This window comes from Heterodontus francisci, chromosome 7 (genome assembly GCF_036365525.1).
Source record: "Heterodontus francisci isolate sHetFra1 chromosome 7, sHetFra1.hap1, whole genome shotgun sequence".
In the NCBI taxonomy this organism is placed as follows: domain Eukaryota; kingdom Metazoa; phylum Chordata; class Chondrichthyes; order Heterodontiformes; family Heterodontidae; genus Heterodontus; species Heterodontus francisci.
Genome location: NC_090377.1, coordinates 79,265,128 through 79,282,561, shown reverse-complemented (window position 1 = coordinate 79,282,561; position 17,434 = coordinate 79,265,128). Strand labels below are relative to the sequence as shown.

Here is a 17,434-nt window from a genome sequence, read left to right as displayed (position 1 = left end):
TAACCTCCCTGGTCTTATATTCTATGCCTTGGCTAATAAAGGCAAGTATCCCATATGCCTTCCTAAGCACCTTATCTACCTGTGCTGCTGCCTTCAGTGATTTAAGGACAAGTACACCAAGGTCCCTCTGACCCTCTGTACTTCCTAGGGTCCTACCATCCATTGTATATTCCCTTGCCTTGTTAGTCCTCCCAAAATGCATCACCTCACACTTCTTGTGCTGTAAGATTCTATGGCCTAGAATTCGTCAGGGTTTTGACGGCAAACTATTAACATTCACCATCATTACCCCATGAAATTGACCACAACTTCAGGATTTAATGCGAGCACAGATTAAAGCAGAAATCTTGAAGTTGTGATCTGTCATTCACTGCTCTGCCACAGGCTGCGCTGTGCCCCCATTCACCCCCAGGGTCAGCAATTAGTGAAATCAGTTAATCTGACAAGAACTTCCCTTTTCAGGTCTAATATAACTGTTAAAAACCCCAAAGAAAACCCCATAAAAATTAAGCTTTGTTCAGTGAGGTGTAACCATTTTCAATGGTGGTCTGAGTAATAACTACTACTGCTGAACAACCAATCTGGCCCTGAAAATATGTGGAATGTTGTTAAATGCCTCCATTAAGATTAATTACTAGATTTATTAAACTAGATTTTTAAGGAATTTTTTGAAAAAGAATCATGATCGGTCTTCATGGTGGAGGACACTATAAGCATCCCAACAATAATAGGTCCTCAACTATTTACTATCTATATTAATGACTTGGAGGAAGGGATAGAGTGTAGTGCATACAAATTTGCTGATGATACAAAAATAGGTGGGAAGGCATGTTGTGATGAGGACACAAAGAATCTGCAAAGGGATATAGATAGGTTAAGTGAGTGGGCAAAAACTTGGCAGATGGAGTTCAATGTGGGAAAGTGTGAGGTCATGCACTTTGGTAGGAAGAATAAATAGGCAGATTATTATTTAGATGGAAAAAGACTACAAAATACTGCAGTACAGAGGCATCTGGGTGCTCTTGTACATAAAACACAAAAAGTTAGCATGCAGGTGCAGCAAACAATTAGGAAGGCAAATGGAATTTTGGCCTTTATTGCTAGGGGATTAGAGTTTAAAAACAAGGAAGTGGTGTTGCAACTGTACAGGGTGTTGGTGAGGCCACACCTGGAGTACTGGGTACAGTTTTGGTCCTCGTATTTAAGGAAGGTGTTGGATCTCAGTTTTTTATGATCTCATGGGTTACACGAAAAGAGACGAAGTCCGACTAGCTTTAAGAAACTTTATTGCAGTACTTAATTGTTACATCTTCAGAAAACTTAACAATGAACTGAACTAAAACTAAAAGCAACACATACACTGGACTAACACTGAACTACCCAAAACTAAAAGCAACACACACACTAAACTAACCCCCGAACTAATCCCCCTAAACTGAACTAACTCTTCGCGCCAAATCAAGCCTTATTATAGTTATTCATACAAATCAGTAACACCTACTCTTTGTTCCCAATTGGTCTACAAACGTCTGCAGTTTCTTGGTGTCGGGGCCTGATTGGGGTACTGCCTTGTCAATTTGTTTTTAACTTCTTACTCCAGTTTCCCATCCCCTTATCTCCTTGTGAACTGTTAGGCTGACTGTTATACAAAGGGTTATTATTAAGCAGTCTGCAGCTGTCCTGTTAGTTTCTGCTGATAAGCTGTCCCTACAGCACTGAATAGGCTACTATTAATTTCTGATAAGCTGTCTGCTGAAGCTCTAAAGTTATTCTGTTAGTAGGCTATACTTAATTGATTAGTTCACTTTAAATGTCCCCAAGTTCTGTTCCCATAGTTCTGTTCCCACAGAAGGTAGACTAGCATTGGAGGCAATTCAGAAAAGGTTCACTAGGCTGATTCCTGGGATGAAGGGGTTGGCTTATCAAGAATGGCTAAACCAGTTAGGCCTTTATTCATTGGAGTTTAGAAGAATGAGAGGTGATCTTATTGAAACGTAGAAGATTCTAAGGGGGCTTGGCAGGGTAGATGTTGTGAATATGTTTCCACTGGTGGGGGAATCTCAACTAGGGGATAGGGGGTCACACATTTAAAACTGGGAAGCGAAAGAATTTCTTCTCTCAGAGGGTGGTGAATCTCTGGAATTCTCTACCTCAGAGAGTTATGGAGGCTAGGTCACTAAATGTATTTAAGGAGGAGGTAGATAGATTTTTGAAATCTCGGGGAGTTGAGGGTTATGCGGAGCAGGCCTGAAAGAGGAGTTGAGGCCTGGGACAGATCAGCCATGATCTTATTGAATGGCGGGGCAGGCTTGAGAGGCTGAATGGCCTACTCCTGCTCCTTTTTGTTATGTTCTTATGATGTTCTATGAGCTTCTACCTGCACCCCATGTGGATATCACAGTCTTTATTTTACAGGTGGTAAATTTTAAAAAAATGATTTATTACTGTTTTTGATTTCCTGGTTGGCTGTCTGTGAGAATTTTTTAATGTGAGAGTTGCTGTTTTGACAGTTTGATGACATCACTGCAGCTCAATGCTGGAAATCCCCATTAAACAACACTACAATCAATTGCATGTGGAGAGAGATAAAGTTCTCGCCACAGAAAATTGCTAGATTGCTCAGCGAGGCTTTCTTCGAGGCCAGTGGCGAGTGCCTTTGCTTTGTTGCTGACTGCAAAATCTGGGCTATGTAATGCTACAAAATTCAGGCCTTGTGCACATCTCCCAGTTCCTTTGCCTCACAATTGGTGGCTGTACCTTTAGTTGGTTAGACTGGAAGCTCTGAAGGTCCCTCCCTAAACCTTTGGGCCTCTCCACTTCCTTTAAGATACTCCCTAAAATTTACCTCCTTGACCAAGAATTGGCTCATCTGTTACAACATTTGTTATGTGACAGCGCTATATAAATGCAAGTTGTTGAGTATTGGCGATAGATAGCGGAATGAGTGACGAAAGCAGTGACATGTTATTGTTCAGTCCCTACGTTACTGTGACGTCAGGCCGCGGCAATTGTGACGTTGCTGCCCAGGTTCTCCCAGGGCGGGGTTGATCGGCACGTGCATGCGCAGAACGTGCTGCTTTTTCGAGTGCGAGGGCGGCTAACGGCTGTAACTCGCCTGTAACAGGTGGCGAGCGAGGGAGAGGTGAAAACAACCGAAGCGGTAAATACCCGTTAAGATCCCCACCCCCTCAACACATGGCCCTCTGTGTACTGGCTGATAGGTTAGCGGTCGTGGCTTAACAAACCGGGCTCTGTGAGCTAGAGGTGATGGAGTTGTGGATTAGTGTTTTTACGACAGTGGGGATAAGTTAGGGACAGAGTGAGCAACATTTTAGAGATGGAAGTAAGTAGGCTTGGTAGGGAATTAGATGTGGATTTGAAACTCACCTCTGTTAAGGAGAACAACAGTCTACTTGCAGTCTGGCCTAGCCTGAGCAAGCAGTCAAGGTGTTGGATGCAAAGTGTTTGGTGGGGCTGAAAATAATAGCCAACGTTGAATGAATTGTAGGCAATTTCCCAAAACACAATAGATTGTTCTTGCCCTCCAGGAAAGATCATGGTGTAACAGAATTTGACCATGGAGAAGGAAGTGTGGTAATGCTCAATGTGGTGTCGCTCATTTTGGTAGTGGTCAAGAAGACTGGTTATGCATTGGTTGCACTCGAGTCTATAGCCCTCAGGGTGCAAAGATGGAAGTTGTACCTGAGAACAGTCTGGGTGGGAGATGGTGAATTACTTGATGGGGATGAGGTTATCACAAGCAGGAGTGGTATAACAGGTCAATGGTGTAATGATGAATGGAGAGCCAGAGGAAGAGGAGTGGGTTTATTTTTATTTGTTTCTGGGATGTTGGCGTCGCTGGCTAGGCCAGCATTTATTACCCTTGAGAATGCGGTGGTCAGATACCTTCTTGAGCCTCTGCAGTCCTTGGGGTGTAGGTACAGCAAGAGTGCTGTTAGGAAGGGAGTTCCAGGATTTTGACCTAGTGACAGTGGAAGAATGGCAATATAGTTCCAAGTCAGGAAGGTGTGTGGCTTGGAGGGAAGCTTGCAGGTGGCGGTACAGTGAATTGAAGAGGGAGCTGTGGGAAGGGAATTTTTTCAGGATGAAGGGTAAGGGTTGAGGAATTGGAGATTGGTGGGGAGGTGTGGACAGGAAGGGCGAATAAAAAATGGTCGGTGAGATTATATCGGCACTTATAAGCGATCAAGTCCTTAGAGTTTATGTGAGTTAATGAATTTGAGGGTGGTGATGGTTGTGGGTGAGCCATTTGATATGAAGGGTGAGGTTAAGGGAAGACAAGATGTCTGTGAAATCCTAGAGAGAGCAGTGGAAACTGAAGTAGAGGTTGATGTCACTGAGGATGAGTAATCACTTGCTCCACTGACTGAGGGAGAGAAGGGACATGAACTGCATTTGTGTGTGAGTCTTCTGTAGTGTAAACAAACTGCTACTGTAATCTTGTAAATCTGGTGTCTAATTACAGTTATTAGACAGGTAGCCCTTTACTGTAAAGATCACAGCTGCCCTTAACTTTTATGCTGTGGTGCCATTTCACGCTAAAACTGGGGGCATATTAACATTATCCAACGAGCTATGCACATATGTATTATGCATTGCATAGTTTGGATTTAGACCTGGGGGAATGGTGTCGAGGTTTGTGGGTCATACCAAAATGGAAGATATTCGTTATTCATTCTTTGGAAGACCAAAGAAAGCTGCAAGAGAATTTTAATAGGGGTGGTGAATGGGCCAGAAGGTGGGAAGTGGAGTTCAATGCCAGTAAGTGTGAAGTAATGCATTTTTTTTTAAGGCAATAATTATTCTCTGAATGGGAATAGGCTTAGTGCTGAGGAAGAGTAGAGGGATTTGGAGCAGCTGTTCACAGAACATTAAAGGCAGTGTCTGATTTTTCAGCTGTGGCTCAGTTGGTAATGCTCTCGCCTTTGAATAAAAAGGTTGTGAGTTCAAGTCCCACTCGAGAGACTAGATCACATAAGCTAGCTGACACTTCAATGCAGTACTGACGGAGTGCTGCACTGTCAGAGGTGTTACCTTTCAGTGGAGATGTCAAACCGAAGCCCTGTCTGCTTTCTTGGATGGATGTAAAAGATCCCATGGCACTATTTGAAGAAGAGCAGGAGAGTTCTCCTCGGTGTCCTGGCCAATATTTATGTCTGAACCACTAGTGACTATACTGCAAAGTATTTAATTGGCTGTAAAGTGCATTCATCAAAGGCACTAAATAAATGCAAATTATTTCAGTTTGCTACAGCAGTAAAAAAGCTAATGGAATTCTCAGTTTTATCACAAGAGGTAATGATGAGACTAAATAAAATCACCTGAAGTACTGCTTAAAATATTGGGCCCCACATTACAGAACAAGAGAAACTGCTTTATATAGAGCTATAAGGCTGTGGAATTCACTTCCAGGGTTAGTGGTTGGGCAGAAACTATGTCACCATTCAAGGTTAGATCGGATAGGTGGATGAAGGGAAAAAGGCTAAAATCTAAAAATTTATATTCAGTCATTGCCATTGTTCATTTATTCTTCACTGTTTAATAAATTTGTTTAGCATTTAAAGATTAAATTATATAAAGCTTTGTTTTATTCTGGTGCCATCCAACGTCCATGAGGATCATGTGCGGGCACGTAATGAAACCTGTAGACTTGAATAAAGTGAAGATAGTTCTCTGTTTTCTCCATGGGTATGCTACAAGTTTGTTTAGCTATTTAGGCAAGTGATAGCATCATCAAGTACATAGGGAGAAAACATTTACAAATGGAAGTAGTCAATGATATTGAATTGAGGGTTATAGTTAATGTGGAAAAGTGTGACAAAATACAAGAAGACATTAATAACTTGTAGAATGGGTGTGTAACTGGCAAATGGGTTTCAATATGGATAAGTATGAGGTAGTGCATTTTGCCGGAAGGCTTAAGTAGGCCACATGCCCCTTGGAAAATAAGAGTAAATAAGATAGAAGAGCAAAGGGATCTAGGGGTAGACATTCACAAATCATTAAAAGTAGAAGGTTATGAAGGCCATGAAAAATGTAAATAAAGCACTGCCATTCATTTCTAGAGGAATAGAATTAAGAAGTCGGTAAGTTATATTAAACTTGTATAGAACTTTGGTTCTATCACACTTGGAGTAATATGTACCATTCTGGTTTCAGTATTACAAAACGTCTATAGAGGCACTGGCGAAAATGTTAAAAGAAATTACAAGTATGATACCAGAACTGCAAATTTATAGCTTATCAGGAAAGACTGAACAGGCTGGGGCTCTTTTCTCCAGAAAACAGAAGGCGAAAGGATGACTAATAAAGGTCTTTAAAATTATGAAGCAGTTTGATATGTTAAACATTGAGAAGATGTTTCCACTTATGGGAGAGTCCAGAACTAGGGATGATAAATATAATAGTCATTAATGAAACCAATAAAGAATTTAAGTGAAACGTTTTTACTCAGAGAATGGGTAGAATCTGCAATTTGCTACCATGTGGAATAGTTGAGGTTAATAGCACCGATACCTTTAAGGGAAAGCTGGATAGTGGAGCCTAAATGTGGCACAGACCATTTGGGATGAATGGCTTGTATTTGTGATGTAAATTCTATTAATACCCAAAAAAAAGGGAGCCAATTTTACATGCTCTTAGCAGGATTATCGTCCATCAGAAACACATCAGAAATTTGAGCATGCACCACTCAATTATCTGCCCATTAAAATTACATTCCAAGAATAAAAGAAAGCAAAAAAACCCTAAAGACATGATCAGGGCACAGCAGTTTCATACTGTGGCATGGCTTTCAAAGGTCAGAGGAGTCAGAGTGCACCATGTGGTCCTGTGTGTTCCTTTACTTAATCATACCTACGTCAATAGGAAGGGATTTTGCTTTGTTAGTGTTCAGCTTGTTTGCATCCAGGGTAAATGCATGGTATAAGTAACGCTGGCATTCCTGGGAGTTGCTGTGACATTTTAATTTGAAGGCAGTCCAGCATGTCAGCACTCCTTGATTTAGAGAGGAAAATCTCTGGGTGGCATTTGAGAGATCAGTGCTGTCCCCTACAGCTATGGCTGGTGGTACATAACTGAATTGGTGTAATGAGAAGCAAAATACTGAAATTTCTGAAATAAATTTAGAAAAGCTGTAAACATTACAGCAATTCATTCAACATCTGTGAAAAACAGTCAATGTTGCAGGCTTATACCCTTCTTTAGAACTGAAGGATAAGAGACAAACACATTAGTAGAATCAGAAAAAAAGGAAAATAGAATGCACAATAAAGTGGTTGGATAATGTAACAAAGCATCTGAGTCAAGTTCTGGAAAGAAGCATTAGAGAAATTCATAAGACAAAAGATCATCTGAATAACAAAGTGGAAGACCTAAGGAACATGTAAGAAAATGAGAGATGGAAAACCAAAAATCTGGGTTGAACTTGTAGTTGTGAGATGCAGAGTCAAATACAAAAATTTCTCTTGCTGTTTTTGTTGTTTTCACTTAGGAGGTCAAGGGTTACTGTGGTACAGCTATTTTGTGCAAATATGGCCGTGTTACAAGATATTTCTCCATTGGAATACCCTTGTACTTGAGTTTCTTTGGAACAGAGGAAGATTAGTGGAGGGAAGCAAGGCAGGTCAAGCTGCACCAAAGGTGATCTGTGCCCATCTTCCTGTATCTGCATTTACAAACAGACAAATATGCCTAGAAATGTCAGAGCAGCAGTGCTTCTGCAGGGTGCAGTTTACAAGGGAGGCTGTGACCGAGTTATGTCACATGCTGCAAAATGATCTGCAGCCAAAACCATTCACAGACATGGCATAGACTAGCTGTGAAGGTGACAACAGCAGTCAATATCATCCTGCATATTGACAACCAACGTAGTATGACATGATTATTAAATCAAATGGCAGGATTCCTGAAGTTCCAAGAGGTTACACATTACACTCATGTAGCCTTAGCTGCTCTATTGCATGATGCCATTACCTGTGTTAATTGGAACTGATTTCACTCTCTGAATGTTCAACTCACTTGCATGTTTATTTTTTATTTTTTTATTTTATTTAGAAATACAGCACTGAAACAGGCCCTTCGGCCCACCGAGTCTGTGCCGGCCAACAACCACCCATTTATACTAACCTTACAGTAATCCCATATTCCCTATCACCTCCCTACACTAGGGGCAATTTACCTATCACCTGCAAGTCTTTTGGATGTGGGAGGAAACCGGAGCACCTGGCGAAAACCCACGCAGACACAGGGAGATCTTGCAAACTCAGCACAGGCAGTACCCAGAATCGAACCCGGGTCCCGGGAGCTGTGAGGCTGCGGTGCTAACCACTGCGCCACTGTGCCGTTTCCTAGGCAGCTGTTACAATGACTTCATTTTAAGACCATGATGTCTCCAGTACTTAACCCACAATAGCAAGTGTCAGAGTGGCTTTTGGATGGTCAAGGATGATCTGGTGCCATAAAACATAAAATATCTCTGATCCCAATATCCAGCTGAACACAAGCATAGTGAGGTGCAATTATCGAGCACGCTTTGGTGCTTCAGGTTCATGTATAGATCTGGGGGTATCCTGCAATTCAGCTAAGCTAAGGTTTCAAGGATTGTAGCAATGTGTTACATGTTGTACAACTTTGTACTCCAAAGAGGCATTATCATGGAGCCTCTGGAGAAGGAATGCAGCCTGGCACAGTAAGGGTACCACCAGGAAGAGCAGGAAAAGCCCATAGATGCTGTGGAACAATCTGATGCTGCCTGCGGGAGTCATTCGGTAAGTTCTCATGTACAAAACATTTTTGCAATCTGCCCACTGCAATAACAAAGCAGTCGTCCTGCCTTATATTTTCTAGGCAACTCTCAATCAATCCATTCCAGTCACTTGGTTTTATATTATTACAAAAGCTTTTAGAAAGACAGTGCACACAACCTCTATATAACCAAATCTTTAATCTGAAACTATGCCATGCGTACGTGCCTATTGTTTGCTTACATGGTGCTTCAGCTTGATGACCCTATGTGAGATAAATGCTCTTGTACCTAGTTTTGCATTTTTCTGTTTGCTGCCTGAATGCCAGGAGTACATGAGGTGGCCAGCTGATTTTGGGATTCATGTGACCATTGCCTGTCAACAGCTGAATCCAAAATCGACTTTGCCACTTCCACAACTGTGCCTGCGTGCTTTCTGACACATGGAACTGTTGGGGTAAGAGGAGTTGGATTTGTTGTTGCCTAAGGCAACCGTATCATCTGTTTCAGCAATGGCATGCTATTGATCACTGCCTCAGCATGGCCATTGATTGACATGAAAGCAGCACTAATGATACAAATGAAAACAGTGAAGTAGTGATTTATGCTTCTCTCTAGCAAACTTCAAGTCTGTCAAAGCCAGAAGGTAGCTTGTTTCACGCTGGAACTTCAGGCCTATATGGCAGCAGTCTGTGCATTCAAGGGGAAAATGCTAGCCAGCTTTTGGTCTGCTGATCTTTATTGCAGATATCCCTGGAATTATCATGCATTCTGTGGTGGACTGTACTGTTTCGAAATAGTTGTCCTTGTTGCAAATATGCAGCTAATAGATTCCTCTAGAATACTGCTTGACATGGGTGCTGATAACAGCACCAGTACATAACTCTTTGAAAGCAGGTCTCATGAGGTCCAGATTAGACTCACCAACCAAGGGGTGACACAAATTTGGCTACTGAACAGTTTGTTCCTGTTGTTCCTCTGTCAGCGCTAGCTACTTTTGCTCTCCAGTGCTTTGGGTCTCATCAGGCCCGCCCCTCTATGCATCTCTCTCTAAATCCCCTTGGGTGGAACTGCTTGGGAGGGATACAGTGAATGACAATGTCTGGTGTGATGCCAGCAAAGCTAGTGTCCTTGAGACCTTGTTTAGCTTCATCTGGCACATAGAATCATACAGCACAGAAAGAGGCCATTTGCATCATTGTAACCCTGCTGGCACTTTGAAAGAGTTATTCAATTAGTTTCATTCCCTTGCTCTTTCCCCGTAGCACTGAAAATGGTTCCTTTTCAAATATATATCCAATTCCCTTTTGAAAGTTAATATTGAATTTGCTTTGACCACCCTTTGAGGCAGTACATTCCAGACAATGGAATGGCAGGAAAGTCTTGTGAGGAGAGATTGAGGAAACTGGGCCTTTGTTCTCTAGAGTTTCGAAGAATGAGAGGCGATCTCATTGAAACTTACAAAATTCTTATAGGGCGCGATAGGGTCAATGTTGATAGTGTTAGGAATGAGGCGGGAACAATGTACTGTCAATTCAGTCCCATTACTCCACAGTTCATAGCATATTATTAAAGTTTTCCACTACTGGAAATTAGCCAAATTAAACACTTTATTAACCTCCCAGAATAAAACAGACCGAACCAGGTATCTTTTAAACAACAACAAATTAACTATTTATTAATAAAATAAATCTTAAACAATATTGAGATAAATCTATGTCTAAAGACCTTATAACTTATTTATCCTAACCATCATGCGATCACACATACATTCAAAAACTGGTTAACCGGTTTCAATAAAATTAGAGTTGTTTCTTAGGAATAAATGAATCACTGGGTTGTAAGTCTTTGTGGGTTATGTTCCCGGTTTGTTGAGGTGTCCCAGAGCCGAACAGTCAGATGCCACTCGAAGTCTCCAGGCGAATTCGTCGAACAGTCTTTAATGGATAGGCGTTCAAAGCACTTTGGTTGCAGCAGGCATCTCACAGTTCTTTCAACAAGGAGTATAGCAACATGTCTATTTGGATTTTTAAACTGGCAGTCTTTCAGTAGAAACTGCACTCCAACAATGCAAATGCTCTTTTCCAGGGTTTTTTCCCTCCTTAGGCAATAAACAGCCGTAGACCAGAGTAGATGTTTTTGGTAGGAGAGAGGGTTTCTTCCTTCAGTGAGCACGCTTTGCTGATCTCCAGATCAGACTGGTTTTAGCCAATCTTTACACACACTGTTAACTGATACATCAGGTGGCCTTTCTCATTCCTGCTGTTGTCTAGGAAACAGGCTTGCTGTTGACACACTGTGCCCAGGGAATCCAAAAGTCTCCCTCCCTGCCTTAAAGGCACACAGCCCCCCTTAGTTTTAAAAAAGAGGAGGAAAAAAACTGCACTTCCATGACAATAGGATGTTTCCCCTGGCTGGTGAGTCTAGAACCAGCGGTAGGCCATTTAAGACTGAGATGAGGAGGATTTTTTTCACTCAAAGGGTGATGAATCTTTGGAATTCTCTACCCCAGAGGGCTGTGGAAGCTCAATCATTGAGCATATTCAAGGCAGAAATTGATAGATATCTGGATACTAATGAAATCAAGGGATATGGGGATAGCGCAGGAAAGTGGCGTTGAGGTAGATGATCAGCCATGATCTAATTGAATAGCGGAACAGGCTCAATGGGCTGAACAGCCTACTGCTGCTCCTACGTTCCTATAACAACTCGTATATTTAAAAAAAACTCATCTCACCTCTGGTTCTTTTGCCACTTTTATTAAATCTGTGCTTTTTCTGGTTACTGGACCTCCTGCCAGTGGAAACAGTTTCTCCTTATTTACTGTATCAAAACTTTTCATAATATTGAACACCTCTATCAAAACTCCCTTAATCTTCTCTGCTCAAAGGAAAGCAATCCCAGCTTCTCTAGTGTCTGCACATAACTGAAGTGCCTCATCCTTGGTACCACTCCAGTAAATCTCCTCTGGACCCTTATCATGTCTTGACATTCTTCCTTAAGTATGGTGTCCAGAATTGGCCACAATACTCCAGCTGGGGGTAGCCAGTAATTTACAAAGGTTTAGCATAACTCACTTGCTTTATTATTCTATGCCTTTGATTATGAAGCCATGGAGCCCCTATGCTTTTTTAAGAGCCTTCCCAGTATGTCGTGCCACCTTCAAAGATTTGTGTATATGAATGACCAGGTTTCTCTGTTACTGCACCCCCTTTAAAATGCTACTTTTTAGTTTATATTTCTTATTATTCTTCCTTTCAAAATGCATTACTTCACACTTCGCTGCATTAAATTTCATCTGCAATGTATCTGCCCATTTCACCGGTCTGTCTCTGTCCGCCTGAAGTTTGTGACTCTCTTTCTCATTGTTTACATTTCCAAATTGTGTATCATTTGCAAACTTTGATGCATTTTATACTCAAGTCTAGGACAACATAAAGCAGAGTAATGTTCCTATTGCCAACCTTTGGGAAACACCACTATATACTTCCCCTCCCAATTTGAAAAGCAACTGTTCACCCATACTCGCTGCTTTTTGTCTCTTAAACAATTTTGTATCCATGCTGCTACTGCCCCTTTAATCCCCTGGGCTTCAACTTTTCTAACCAGTCTATTATGGGCTACCATATCATATACTTTTTGAAATCCCATATAAACTGCATCAACTACACTACCTTCATCAACCCTCTGTTATTTCTTCGAAGTACTCAAGTTTGTCAGCCATGATTTGTGTTCAACAAAACCTTGTTGACTGTCATTTATTAACCAAGTCATTTGTTCTTCCAAGTGACAACTAACATTGTCCCAGATTATGGCATCTAGAAGGACTGATTGGCCTATAGTTACCTGTCTTATTCCTTTCCTTTTTTTTGAACAGGGGTGTAATATTTGCAACCCTTCAGTTCTCTGGCATCGTTCCCATAAGCTTCAATTTTACTAAGTCTATTATGTGACACTTTATGAAACAACTTTTCAAAGTCAATTTACACAACTCCCTTATCAACCTCCTTCAAAGAATTCAATCCAGTTTTTCAGGCAAGGTTTAGCTTTAATAAATCCGTACTGACTGTCATTTATTAACCCGTGAATTTCCAGGTGACAATTTTGTCCCAGACAGTGATCTCCAAGACTTATCCCACCATCAGCATTAGACTGATGAGTCTGTAAGCAAGAGATCTATCCCTCTCCTCTTTTTTGAACAGGATTGTAATATTTTCAGCCCTCCAGTCTTCTGGCACTACTCCCATATCCAAGGAGGATTGAAAGATTGTGGCACAGCCTTCACCGCTTCCACCATTACTTCCCATAACAGCCTAAGATGCATCCTAACTGGACTGGGTGACTTTTCTATTTTGAGTGCTGCCAACCTTTTAAGTACTTCCTCTTTATTTTTATCCAATTTCGCTAACCCTCCTCCTTCAATGTAACATTGGCAGCATCCTCTTATTTTGTGAAGACAGATGTCATGCCCTCTGCCTTCATAAGATTTTCTTTATGGTTCCTTTTTAACTCTTTATGTTTATAAAATACTTTAGTGTTCCCTTTTATCTTACCTGCCAATCTTTTCTCATACACTCTTTTCCCCTCAGTTCTTTTTTCAGTTCTCTGCATTTTCTATATTCTGCTTGAGTCTCTACTGTATTATGAACCTGATGTTTATCATCAGCCTCCTTTTTCTGTTTCATGTTCATCGCAACATCTTTAGTCATCCAGGAAACTCTAGCTTTGGATGCCCTTCCTTTCCCCACCTCATCATAATGTGTTTAGTCTGTAGCCAAACTATTTCCTCCTTGAAGACTTTCCATTGCTCATTTATTGTTTTACCTGCCAGTCTTTGTTTTCAATCCACCTGGGCCAGATTCCTTTTCAAGTCATTGAAATTAGCTCAATTGAGTATTTTCACCAATGATTGTTCCTGGTCCCTTTCTATAACTAATCTAAATCTAATGATGTGGTCATTATTTCCCAAATGCTCTCCCACTGAAGCGTGCTCTATTTGCCCCACTTCTTTCCCCAGAGCTAGATCCAGCACTGTTTCCTTCCTCGTTTGATTGGAAACACATTGATCAAGCAAGTTATCCTGTACATCTAGAGAAGGAAAAGAGGGGGAGATGTTACATTGTTATCCTCACGAATCTAGTAGTAGGAATGATGTGCTAACTTATATACTGAAGCACTTTACCACGAGTGAGTGAATGAGAAAATAGGATGAAAAGAAAACAAGAGATGATGGTTCACGCAAATCCTGAGCTGTGGCCAGTTCTTCTACTTCCTCTTTCTATCCTTGTACAAGGATAGTGTGCAAAGATTAGGGGTCCTCCTCCCATCTTTGTCTCTTGCTATCAGCTATCTTCTGCAAGCAAAGTAGTAAAAGTGAGTGGTTGCAATATTCTTGATATACTGTGTTACCCAATTGACAGCATGTAGCCCACAGTGCAGCTGATGGCATGCATATGAATCATGCAGTTGCATTGGATGAGATGATTACTTTGGCTGGAATGCCAGTAAGGATATGAGTGAAAGAACACCTTGTGGGGAAGGCTAGCGATGCTAAGGGCACACTGTGCTTTAATGGGAAGCATCAAAAGTATTTGAAGACATTTTATCATGAGTTACAACCAGTGTTAGGGATAGAAGTTGATGTGGAAGCCAGATTGAAGTCACTTTTAAATACAATTAAAATCTAATATACTTTCTAGTGTATTTTCTCTGGCTAAGTTTGAGCTGCAACTGGGAATGCTTGTTAAACATACATGGGTTGGAGACCGGATGTGATGGTTTTCGACTTGTTTTTCTTTCTGGGAAATAGGTGTGCATGGGCATTGGGCAGAGAAAAACTGGCCCCACCGAATTCGATTATTTGTCTAACAACCCAAAATATTCTTCCCAGATGAAGCAGACGAATAATAAAACCTTATTAATTTATATAATTTTATTTATGATTTACAGAAATATATTTTGAATCAATTCAATTTCAAATTTGACAGCAAGTTACAATAGTTAATGTATAATCCCTAATGTTTTCCTTTTTGTCATGTTAGAGTCTAAATGGGTGATCCAGAGAAAGGAAGGAAAATCTTTGTGCAGAAGTGTGCTGTGTGCCACACTATTGAAAAAGGTGGAAAACATATGGTTGGCCCAAATCTCTCAGGTCTTTTTGGGCGTAAAACTGGGTCAGCTGCAGGATATGCCTACACTGATGCAAACAAGAATAAAGGTAGTGCAATTTGGACTGCAACTTTGATGCTTGCATTTCAGTATTATTTGTCCCTGAAGTAAAATTTGCATTTATATGCAGGCATCACATGGGGAGAGAGCACGCTAATGGAATATTTGGAGAACCCCAAAAAATACATTCCTGGAACAAAAATGTTGTTTGTTGGCATCAAGAAGAAAAGTGAACGGGCCGACCTAATTGCTTATTTAAAGACAGCATCATAGTAAAAGCTTTAATGAAATGCTTGATTTAATTTTGAAATGTACTTTTTCGTTAGTCATCTAAAAATTTAGTCAATACTTCAGTAGTTCATGTGCTTCTCTATGTTCATTGCTAATTGGTTAGTTGTTTCTTACTACTGCAATGGAAGTGATTTGAATGTGTAACAGACTTTCAAGTTCTAAAATAAAGTTAGGCACCTTTTCAAAGTGTCTTAATAATTTGTTGCATTACCATAAGTAAGTTTGGTTCCACACCATATGTTAGCTTGCATTTGCAAGAAGTAACAAAGTTCTGAGACTGTCTCCTTGGTGAAATGTAAGCAGCAAACATCTCCATGGACATGCCCATGTAACTCATCCAGGGTCTGTTGACTGGTCTCCTTGAGTGTGCCAGGGCAGACCACATCAAGTGAGATGTACCTGTATTTGTGCATTCCTGTGAAACTTCTCATCCTCCTGTTCTCTGAGGACAAGAGGGGTTCCCAGAGGAAGGCCATCTAAATTGCATTTATTGTTTAAATTAAGAGCAAGATTCCCTCTAATGATGAAAAGTTTTTTAAAAATGTAAAGCAGGACAAAAACAAAAGCAACCCAATGAGCCAAAAATAGCAGTAGTTCATACTCACCTCCAACCCAGTTAAACATACCTTCAAGGAATTCAGATTCAAAGGCCGGGAAAAGTGTCTGGAAATGTGACACCTATGACGTTGCGTTTCTGGGGCAAACCATGAATCTTGGCCTTACAACACGTCATTGATCTGCATCAAGCTGCTCTCCAGCAGAGTGGTAGGAATGAAGTGCAGCAAGTTCATGAGAGGGATGATGGCGAGAGGAGACATGGAAGTGGTGACTCTACTCAAAACACTCCCACCTCTCACCCTTAACTGTGCCCCCCACCCCCAAACCCATGCAGCCATTATCCAACATGCTGCCTCTCCTCCTGATGGCTGAGTCTCCCTTGCATAGGTGAAGGTGAAGCAGTCTTTGGCAGGGTGCTCACAGGCTCCAACACCCAGAGGTCATCAGCCTAGAGCATTTCAGCAGTCAGAGCAGGGATCTGAACAGCCTGCCTCTACCTCTGTTGAAAGCCACAGGATTCCACCTTGTAGGAGTGGTAGGAAGAGTAAAGTCTTGCCGTTGTGGTCGGAAGAGTAAAGTCTTGTTGTTCACCAAGAGTATACATATAAGTGACTGAAAAATATTATGTTAAATTTCCATTGTTTAGTGCAATCCCATAAAATTTGTTATCTTGCACCACTTTGCCATGTTTACCGTTAGAGTCATGGAGTCATTTACAGCACAGAAGGAGACCATTTGGCCCATTAAGTCCATGTTGGCTCTCCATGGAGCTATCCAGTCAGTCCCACTCCTCCGCTCAATCCCCGTAGCCCTGCAAGTTTATTTGCTTCGAGTGACATCCAGTTTCCTTTTGAAATCACTGTCTCCACTTCCACCACACTTATGCGCTGCGAGTACCAGGTCATTACCACCTGCTGCATAATAAAATTCTCCCTCACATGCCCTCTGCATCTCTTGCCCAAAACCCTCAATCTGTGTCCCCTAGTCCTTGTGCCATTTGTCAATGGGAACAGTTTTTCCTTGTCCAACTTATCTAAGCCTGCCATAATCTTGTACACGTCTATTAAATCTCCCCTCAATCTCCTTTGTTCTGAGGAGAACAATCCCAGCTTTTTCAACCTAACCTTGGAACTAAAATTCCCCATCCCTAGAACCATTCTGATAAATCTCCTCTGCACCCTCTCAAGGATCTTCTCATCCTTCCTAAAGTGTGGTGACCAGAACTATATGCAGTACTGCAGTTGGGGCCTAACCAGAGCTTTATAAAGGTTCAGCATAACTTCCCTGGCTTTGTACTCAATGTCTCTATTTATGAAGCCCAAGATCCCATATGCTTTTCTAACCACTCTCTCAATATGTCCTGCCAGCTGCACATGCATCCCCAGGTCCCTCTGTTCCCGCACACTCTTTAGAATTGTGCTATTTAGTCTATATTGCCTCTTCCTATTTTTTCTGCCAAAATACATCACCTCACACTTGTCAGTATTAAATTCCAGCTGCCACCTGTCTGCTTATTCTGCTAGCCTATGTCCTGTTGCAAGCGGTTCATGTCATCCTCACTGTTTACCACACCTCCAAGTTTGGTGGCATTGGCAGATTTTGAGATTCTACTCTGTGTTCCAAGATCCAAGTTATTTATGTATAGCAAAAAGA

The 17,434-nt window shown here is 41.3% G+C and overlaps 1 protein-coding gene across 1 annotated transcript; it reads left to right on the top strand.

Moving 5' to 3' along the window:
* Positions 1–3,059: 3,059 nt before the first annotated feature.
* LOC137371741 (cytochrome c, somatic-like) lies at positions 3,060–15,391 on the top strand. Its single transcript, XM_068034580.1, has 3 exons — positions 3,060–3,160; positions 14,806–14,981; positions 15,063–15,391. The coding sequence occupies exons 2-3, from the start codon at positions 14,813–14,815 to the stop codon at positions 15,203–15,205; spliced, it is 312 nt and encodes a 103-aa protein (XP_067890681.1). The 5' UTR covers positions 3,060–3,160; positions 14,806–14,812; the 3' UTR covers positions 15,206–15,391.
* Positions 15,392–17,434: the final 2,043 nt, after the last annotated feature.